The sequence below is a fragment of the Dipodomys ordii genome, unplaced genomic scaffold, assembly GCF_000151885.1.
Source record: "Dipodomys ordii isolate 6190 unplaced genomic scaffold, Dord_2.0 Scaffold23, whole genome shotgun sequence".
NCBI classification, from domain to species: Eukaryota; Metazoa; Chordata; class Mammalia; order Rodentia; family Heteromyidae; genus Dipodomys; species Dipodomys ordii.
Genome location: NW_012267239.1, coordinates 2,348,735 through 2,358,258, shown reverse-complemented (window position 1 = coordinate 2,358,258; position 9,524 = coordinate 2,348,735). Strand labels below are relative to the sequence as shown.

Below are 9,524 nucleotides of genomic sequence, written 5' to 3'. Positions count from 1 at the left end.
AGCCTTGAGCGAAAAACCTAAGAGACAGCACCCAGGCCCTAAGTGCAAGCCCCAGGAATGGCACTAAAAACAACAAACAAATAAAAACACAAGGTCAGCTGATTTAGAACTAAGTTAATTAAAACTAGGCTCAGTTTATGATTGTGCTTAGTCTCCAGTCTGTGCCAGAATTAAGGTTCAGTTTATGACCAGGATCTTGGGTTGGTCAATGGCTAAGATCAAGGCTAAGTCTTTGACCAGATTCAGGGTACAGTCTGAGATCAAGGCTCAGTATATGACCAAAGTCACCAGAATTTACATGACCCAGGGTCAGATTCAGTCTTAGATTGGGATGAAGTCAATGATTAGCAGAGCTCAGGGCTCTGTTAGTGATCAAGATCAGGCTAATCAGGATTCAATCTAAAACAAAAGGTTATTCTGGATTGTGGTTAGAGATCAATGTATGATCTAGGCTCAGTCTTAGGTTAGGATCAGTGCTCAGTCTAAGTCCAGAGTCGAGATCTCAAATTGAAATGGGCCTTTTTTTTTTTTTTAAATCAGGCTTAGATCTGGGCTCAGTATGTTATTGGAGTCACAGCTCAATTCTCAGGTCATAGACCTCAATCTGGAGCTGGAATAGAGGCTTAGTCTGGTCATGAGATCAAGGCTCAGTCAACACCAAGATTAGTGTTCCAATTAGCTGTGGGATCAGGGCCATGACCAGGGCTTGTTCTGGCTCTATGTTCTCTTCTGAGTTCCAAGAAAGAAGTTTCTGGAAACATGGGAGCCTTGAGAAGGCAATACGAGTCCCCTACCACCTTCCCCCAGGCAAACTGAGCAAGAGTCTGGTCCCTGCAGGAAGTTTCCCCTTGCTTGCTGAGGCTGGGTGTCCTACAGTCTTCTAACCTACATGGCTCTACTGCTTGAGATCCCCTGCACTAGAATAAAAATAGCCACTCACTTCAGAGCAGCTGACAGCGGGTGCTGGGCTGCCTGGGAGGAGGGGGAGCCAGAGAGGGAGGAGGGAGGCCTGTGCTCAGCCCCAGCTGTGTGACCTTGGGAAAGTCACCCCTCCTCCTCCAGCCCATTTCCTGAGTGGCAGCCTTGGGAGGTGCAGATGACACCTGCCCCAGAGGGTGGGAACGAGCCAAGCTGGTCACTGACAGCATATGGCACTTGTTACCAATAGGGAAACGGTGTGAAGTCTCAGGGAGAAGAATTGCTCTTTTGTGCCCAATTCCCTTCATCCTGCCACTTTCCCACAACCCTCTCCAGCTTCCCTAGGCTTTTTCCACAGTGACCCCAGCATGACTTTCATGGTGGGTCAGGTGAGCCCCCTGGAAGGAATAAAGGAGAGGAAGGAAGGGAAAGGATTGTTCTCAATTCTGGGCTCCTAGTAGATCTAGTCTGAGCCAAAAGGCTAAGAGGGCATAAGTCCAGCATTTGCATTCTTTCCATGCCTGCCCGGCCCCCACCCAGACCTTTGCACCTGCCATTCTCCCTGCTTCCCCAGGCATTTCTTCTCTTCCATTTGGCATCCTAGACTCTAGACAGGAATCCATATTCATCTGTAGGGGAGACTTGTCTACTGTCTCCCCACAAACACCAGCCACTACTGGGCTATCCTTACTTCTCCGATCCAGTGGGAGACTATGGCCAATCTCACCGTGATGGTCTGTCACCCACCGGTGTCTCCCTTCCCCTAGCTTCTCTGAACCAAACAGCGAGCCCCAAGAGTTTCAGGAAGGGGTTTCACGAGCGGTAAGGCTGTGTCTTGGTATACTGCCTCGCCCTGCAGTGGGAGGGGAGGGAGGCAGCCAGAAGGGGCTCTCCACCCCCAAGAGACAGCCGTCTCCAAGGGGGCGGTTCTCCCTGGCAGCTGCCCCCGGCCTGCCGCCCTGAGCCCCAGAGTCTGTTATCAACCCTCTTAGTCATCAAATCAGGAACACAAATATAGCTCCTACCAGGGCTCAACTCTCTGCAGGGGTCCACCCCCCACCACCCCTTCTTTCTCCTTCTTCCAGGAACCCAATGGTTTACTCCAGGCCTCAGTTTCAGAATCCACCAAATGGATGAGCTGGAGTAGATGATGGTGATGATGGTGATGATGGTAATGAAGATGGTGGTGATGGAGCAGCAGTGTTTACCTGACCTTGCTTGTTCTGAGCTCTAAGCTAAACATGTCCTATGTATTCCCTTGCTTCGTCTTAACCACAAACTTAGGAGGTACCTACTGTTTTCTTTTGTTTTGTTTGTTTTGTTTGTGAGGGTTTTTTTTGGGGGGGGTCATAAACTCTGGGCCTGAGTGCTGTCCCTCAGCTCTTTAGCTCAAAGCTAGCTAGCTCTCTACCACTTGAGCCATAGCACCACTTCCGGTTTTCTGATGGTTTATTCAAGATAAGGGTCTCAGGGACTTTCCTGCCTGGTCTGGCTTTGAACCTCAGATCTCAGCCTCCTGAGTAGCTAGGATTAAAGGCATGAGCCACCAAAGCCCAGTGTATCTACTCTTTTTAATGTTTTATGCAAATCAGGACCTCAATCAGGTAAGTCAGTGGCCAGGCCAGAAACAAAGTCCCTGACGGCCATTCTGATCTCCAAAGAGGGGGATGATGGGAAATTCTGTGTTCTTTTTTTTTTTTTCTCTCCTCCCTGGGGCAGAGGAGTCCTCTGCAGCATCATGTGCATGGCATTCGCCTGTCTTCCAAAGGGTGCTAGTGTCGCTGTCCTAGCCTTAGCATGGTCCCTGGGGCCTGGATCTGCCTCCCATGTACTCCAGAACTGACACAGAAGTTAGCACTCTCTGTGGGGGGGGGTAGTGGGGGAGACAGTTGTATTTTGCTCATTTGTTTTTGTTTTTAATTTGCACCTTTTGTAAAATGGGAGTACAAGGACTGGGCAAGGGTAATTTATCTTTCTTACTTCTATGGAGACCTGAATGTGGCCACTGCATCCACTCTCCCCTTCAACTCCATCCTCTAGTGTGTCCACTAACATAACCCTCTGCCCAGCTCTCTTTCCTGTTCTCTTCTCCATCTAACCACCAGCCTCCTTATCACTATCAGCTGATCACCTGATCACCCTCCATCTTCACAGTCATCAGTCATCAGATCCACTGTCAGTCACCATCTCTGCCATCACTGTCCACAAATGTGTCTACCCCAGCTCCCTGACATGGCCTGTGTCTTTACCATACTGCAAGCTCCAGCCTCACAAAGACCTTCACGTGGCTTCACGTGGTGACCCTGAGTACAGACAGTCCAGCCAAGATGGGAAGCCCACCCAGGAGACAAGCATGAGGCATCTGTCTATGTGGTTTTCATAGAGGACTAGAGGCCCATGACTGCTGACCAATAGGGAGTGCAGGGCACCAAACACAGAACTCACAGCATTTTTTTTTTGGTTGGTCGTGGGACTTGAACTCTGGGCTTGGGCGCTGTCCCTGCACTCTTCAGCTCAAGGTGAGCGCTCTACCGCTTGAGCCACAGCGCCACATCTGGTTTTCTAGTGGTTAATTGGAGATAAGAGTCTCACGGACTTTTCTGCCCAGGCTGGCTTTGAACCGTGATCCTCAGATCTCAACCTCCTCAGTAGATAGGATTATAGGTGTGAGCCATTGATGCCCAGCAGTCACTTTTTTTTTTTTTGCCAGTCCTGGAGGCTGGCCCTGAACCTGAGTCCCTCTGTGCTCAAGGCTAGCGCTCTACCACTGAGCCACAGCACCACTTCCTGCTTTTCCTGTTTATGTGGTACTGAGGAATTGAACCCAGGGCTTCATAGATGCTAGGCAGGCACTCTACCACTGAGCCACATCCCCAGTCCTCACAACACTTTTTATGTGAACTGAGTGAGATTGGTCCTCTCTAAGGAATCTACCATTTGTGTGTGTGTGTGTGTGCGCGCACGCATGCACACACATGTGCACCAGTACTGGAGCTTGAATTCAGGGCCTGGGTGCTGTCCCTTGGTTTTTTCACTCAAGGATGATGCTCTACCGCTTAAGCCACCTTTCCATTTACAGATATTTGGTGATTTATTTTTGGTGATTTATTGAAAATAAGAGTCTCTTGGACTTTTTTCTGGGCTGGCTTTGAACCATAATCCTCAGATCTTAGCCTCCTTAGTTACTAGGACTGTTAGGCATGAGCAATTAGCATCAGGTGAATTAATTTTGATTTTAGATAGGAAAAGATAAAGGGCTGGGGGTTTAGTCCAGCGGAAGGGCGCCTGCCCGGTGCACGCAAGGCCCTGGGTTCTGTCCTCAGCCTTGGAGAAAAAGAAAGAAAGAAAGAAAGCCCATATCCATTTGGCCAAATTTGCCTTCATAACTCATTCACTCTTCTATTTCATTCATTCATTCAACAGACATTTCTCTAGGTCTGTTGGGGACCATGTTGTCTTCTAGGTCTTGCCCTTTCGAGCTCCAAGGCCTGGTATTTGTGATTTTACTTCATTGCTGTTGTTTGTGCCAGTACTGGAACTTAGGACCCTGTGCTTTTGCTCAGCTTATTTGCATACTCAGCACTCACGATTGGGTGCTGTACCACTCAAGGCACACCTCCAGTCTGGCCTTTCGCTGGTTAATTGGAGATGGACTTTTCTGCCCAGGCTGGTCTGGAACCATGATCCTTAAATCAACATACATGAGCCACCAGCGCCTAGGTCTAGGTCTGTTTTGGACACCTCTGCCAAGTCTATTTCCCCAATGCTGGCCCTTTCTCCACCCCACTTTCCTTCCCTCACTCTTGGCTCAGGCTAGACTTGGATTGGAAAGTTATTTTTCTCCCTGAATCTTAAGAGATGGTCACTGAGTAAGTACCTTCCAGAGCCATACATACCTAGTGAGTGCTGGGCTGAGGAGAGCTGAGCGGAGGGGGGCAGGGCACCTCATGTGGAGGTATTTGAATGCAGTGAGGGCTGTCTGCCGAAGAGGAGAGCTGGGGCTGAGATGGGAGAGGATTCCAATGGCTGGAGCCTGGCTGTCTGGTTCTAAAGTGGGAAGAATAGAACCAGACGGGAGGGGGGCATGGAAGGAGGGGGGGCTAGAGGTGGCACTGAGGCTGGAAAGTGGGGCAAGGGTACCCCCCCACACACCCCGCAGCAAGGCCTGGAGTCAGAAAGACTATGGGATGGGGCAGGGCCTCGGGTGTCTCTGAGGCCTTGGTGCTGTACTCTGAACTACTTGTCTCTGCCCTACCTGTAGGTGTGTCCAGTACCCCTCCCTGGAGCCTGCAGCCTACTGGCTGGAGGATGGGGGGGGGGAGGGTGTAGAGAGCCTCCTCCCACCCCCAAGCCTCCATTTGGGACTATGCCAAGGCTGATGGGCACTCCCTGTTCCGCATGGCCATTCCGGCCTCAGCAGCCAGCTTGAAAGACTCCCCAGGGAGGAGCCCACCTTGCCCTGGCCACCTCCACGCTGGCAAGTGGGCGCCTGTGCCTTTAAATTCTCAGCAGGTTGAAACGGGCTGATGACATCACTGGTTCCTGGGAGCTGAGGAGCTGGAGCCTGAGCCCAAGGGAGCCGGGCTGCCTGCCGGGGGCTGCAGACATGGAGGGCCGGAGCAGTGGGGACAGCCGGAGGCTAGGGACCCCGGGGAGCTTGGGCCCCTTACCTGTGCTCCATGGGGCTTCTCAAACTGGTACACCCTCCAAGGTAAGAGACACCCCCCTCCCAAATCTAATCCTCCAATCCCTGATCATTGGGCTCACACCCCCACACACACACTGCAGGCACCCTGGTGCCCCTGCCTAAGGGATTGGCACTCCTCTGTGCCCGCCAAGCAGGAGCTAGACAAAGAAATCGCCCTGGGGGGTGGAGGGCACTGAGCCAGCCATCTCCAGGAAAGCACACAAGAGCTTTGGATGGAGGGTTCGGAGACTCAGTCATTCTCCAGCTTTGCTGTGTGACCTTGGGCAAATTGCTCATCCTCTCTGAGCCAATGCAGACACAAAGGGGTGGGGGGGGGTCTTGTTTCTGAAGACTGGAACTATGTGATGTCTGCGATGTGTTAGGTTGTGAGTGCTGGAGGCGGTGTGGTGGCTGGCGAGGGGGTGGGCAGGCATAAAGTGGGACACTTGCATCCAAGAAGGACGCCCCAAATGCGGACTCTGTAAGAGTTGAGTTTGAGAAGGGAGGTATGTGGAGGCAGAGTTCCAGGTTCTCTGAAGCGAGAAGGACACGGGACAGACAGAATTGCGTCTCTGGAGGCAGAGATGAGGCCACTGGAGGGTGAATTTAGACCTTCTTCTTTCCTCTCTGGCAAAGGATGCTTTATCCAAGGACCTCCAAAAGACAGGATGGATGTGCTCTGGAGCACCCTGCTGCTACCCCCTTGCCAGACACAAGGGCGAAACCTCGCTTGTTGTCCTTCCAGACTGGGGAGAGGGTGGAGGGGTTACAAGGGCACAGCCTGGGTATGGAGGAGATGTACCAGGATCAACCATCCTTGCTACAATAGACTCATTCTTCTGTGCTCCATGGAACTCTTAGAAATACTGGGCTCGTACATGTAGAGGTGATGACACTAAGGACCCTTTGCCCAGATTGTTCATTTTACCAAGAGGGAAACTGAGGCCCAGGACAGAGAAGTGTTGCTTGAAGTCACATGGAACGGGCCAGCTCAGTTCCCAGTTCTTGTCTGTGCTTGGAGCTTTGGGAATGGCGGAGGACAGGCAGGGGACAGGAGTTGGGGGATCTGGTGCCCTATTGGAGTGTGTTGGGGGGGGGAACGGAACCTGAGTATATTTGGGCACTGTGGAGGAGGGGAGAGAGATTTAACAAACTGAGTTCTGTGTCCCCCTTGGGTGTGAGGTCAGTAGCCTTTGCTCCAAGTGCTGGAGAAACTGGAGTAAGAGACCTGCCCAGAGAGGCTGCCCATTGTAGGCAGAAAAATCAGGAAAGATTTGATCTCATATGCTGCCTTTAAAAAAAAAAATCATTTTCTGTATCTGTGAAAGAGGTTTTCAAGTGTGAGGGGCCAGGATGTTGCGTCTTTTCTCTTCCCAAAGAGAAACTGACCTGCAGCAGAATGGATTGGCGTGAGCTAGTAGGAAGGACTTCCTTGGTCAAGATGTGCCTTGTTGGTTGGTTTGGTTCAGTTAGATAGGGTGTACTAGTGGAAGCTGAGGTTCCCCCCTCTAGTTAGGGACACTCTGAGTCATTCATTGACTTGTCCTTTCCAAGGTGGACTCAAGTTTTCAGCACCCAGCAAAGAACACAGCCCCGGTACCCTCAGAACCCAGGCTGGCTCTGGCACCTGTGGGACCTCGAGCAGCTACATCACCTTCCTCAGAGGGGCCAAGGCTGGCTCTGGCATCTCCCCGGCCCATCCTGGCTGCACTGTCTACCCCTGGGGGACAGAAAAGAGCCCCTGCCCCCCACAGCTCCAGTCCGGCCCCTACATCTGTGAGCCAATTGGTGGTATCAGCCTCAGCGGTCCCCAAGCCTCCCCCAGCCACCTCAGCTTCAGTCTTAGCCCCCACATCGCTGGGGCAGCTTGTAATCTCGGCCTCCGCAATGCCAAGGCAGCCACCAAGCCCTCTGGGACCCAGTCAAGCTCCAACCTCCAAGGACCAGAAGCCATTGTCACCCACCTCCATGGGACCTAAACCAGCACTGGCAGCCTCGGGCCTAAGCCTGGCCCTGGCTTCTCAGGAGCATCCTCTTCCATCCCCCTCCAGCCCTTCCCCGGTGCCTAGTCCAATTCTGTCTCCTTGTCAGGAGCAGTCTCTGACTCCAGCATCTGCAATTTCAGCCCCAGTTTCTATGGGATGGACACCAGCCAAACAGAGGGATGTCCCAGCCCCTAGACCTCTTCCCCCTTCTGAGGGTCGTCTCCAGCCTCCAGCTCAGGCATCTGCTCCTACCAGCTCCCCAGCCTTAATCCAAACCTCCCCAGACCCCCGGGTTTCTCCTTCCTTCCGAGCCCGGCCTGAAGCCTCCCGCAATAGCCCTGAAGATCCTGTCCTGCCACGCCCACCCCACACCCTACCCTTGGAGGTGGGTACCAGCCTTCCAGAGTCTGGCACTCGCTCCCCTGGACTGTTGTCACCTACCTTCCGGCCAGGAACCTCCTCAGGCCAGACTGTGCCCCCACCTCTGCCCAAGCCACCCCGGTCTCCCAGCCGCTCCCCAAGCCGTTCCCCTAACCGTTCTACCTGTGTTCCCCCAACCCCTGAGGTGACTCTTCCCAGGTCTGGCACCCAGGGTGCGGGGCCTGACACCCAGAGACCAAAGTCTGGCACCCAGAGTCCAGGGTCTGGCACCCAGAGTCCAGGATCTGGCAGCCAGGGTTCAGGGCCTGGCACCCATACTGCAGGGGCTGGCAGGTGTCTGAGTCCTAAGCTTCAGACCCCAGAAGCCCCAGTCACCATCTCTCCTACATCCATCTCGGCACCCTCCTCTTGGTCAGCTCAACCTACCTGCAAGAGCGACCCCGGATTCCGGTGAGGGGTTCTTTCTCAAGAACAGTCATTGGGGCTTGTGCTTGCAACACTAGCCAGTCTTTACAGGGTGATGATGTATTCTCCTGGTTTCCTTTTCATGATTTCTCCTTGGGAGGGCTGTGGGCCCCAGTGGGACTTTTAAAAAGACAGCATCTCTTTCTAAGGGATGGCTCCTTCTTGTGTTTGTTTCTCCAGGGAGAGTCTAGGAGGAGGAGGGGTGCGGGGCCCACTGTGGGCAACAGACCCCAGCAGTGAACCTTCCTGTGCCTCTACCTCCCCAGGATCACTGTGGTTACTTGGAATGTGGGGACCGCCATGCCCCCTGATGATGTCACCTCTCTCCTCCACCTGGGTGGCGGCGATAACAGTGATGGTGCAGATATGATCGCCATAGGGTGAGGGGCAGGGGTGTGTGGGGGGATCCTTTCCTGAGACCCTGGGGCTTCCTAGACCCTCACCTAGTGGCAGGGGCTTCTAAATTGCCCCTCCAACCCTATGGCCACCTCTCCCTCATGTCCTCAGGTTGCAGGAAGTCAATTCCATGATCAACAAGCGCCTCAAGGATGCTCTCTTCACTGACCAGTGGAGTGAGCTCTTCATGGACGCTTTAGGGCCCTTCAACTTCGTGCTGGTAATGCATCCACTCCTCCCTCCCTCCTCCCCCAAAAAACCTCCACCCTTTGGATAAGCAGGGAACCCCTGTGGAAATCCTGCCCCGCTTCTGCCTTGATTCATCAGAATTTGACCAGCAGGAGGAAAAGCAGAGGTGGGAGGGGGCTGGGACACATCGTCCCCACACCTTGTCCCCTCCTCCTGCAGGTGAGTACAGTCCGGATGCAGGGTGTCATCCTTCTGCTGTTCGCCAAGTACTACCACCTGCCCTTCTTGCGGGACGTGCAGACAGATTGCACGCGCACTGGCCTGGGTGGCTACTGGGTGAGCATGGGAGCGGCCTCCAGAAGGGGTTTAGTGGGGAAAGAGGCCCAAGGATTGGCCATTGATTTGTCCCGCGATCACCAGGTACCTGCAAGGTCCCCTCCAGAACTCTGCACGCCTCGGCCCCTGCGGCCTGCCCTGCCCCTAACGCCACGCCCCTTCTCTAG

The 9,524-nt window shown here is 53.4% G+C and overlaps 1 protein-coding gene across 1 annotated transcript in view; it reads left to right on the top strand.

The window, feature by feature from the left end:
* Positions 1-5,470: 5,470 nt before the first annotated feature.
* The window catches only part of Inpp5j (inositol polyphosphate-5-phosphatase J), a 12,778-nt gene continuing 8,724 nt past the window's right edge, over positions 5,471-9,524 (top strand). The window contains exons 1-5 of the mRNA XM_013014257.1: positions 5,471-5,629; positions 7,160-8,421; positions 8,703-8,816; positions 8,944-9,052; positions 9,241-9,357. Coding sequence (XP_012869711.1) covers positions 5,525-5,629; positions 7,160-8,421; positions 8,703-8,816; positions 8,944-9,052; positions 9,241-9,357 — 1,707 coding nt within the window. The 5' untranslated portion in view covers positions 5,471-5,524. The remainder of the gene's footprint in view (positions 5,630-7,159; positions 8,422-8,702; positions 8,817-8,943; positions 9,053-9,240; positions 9,358-9,524) is intronic.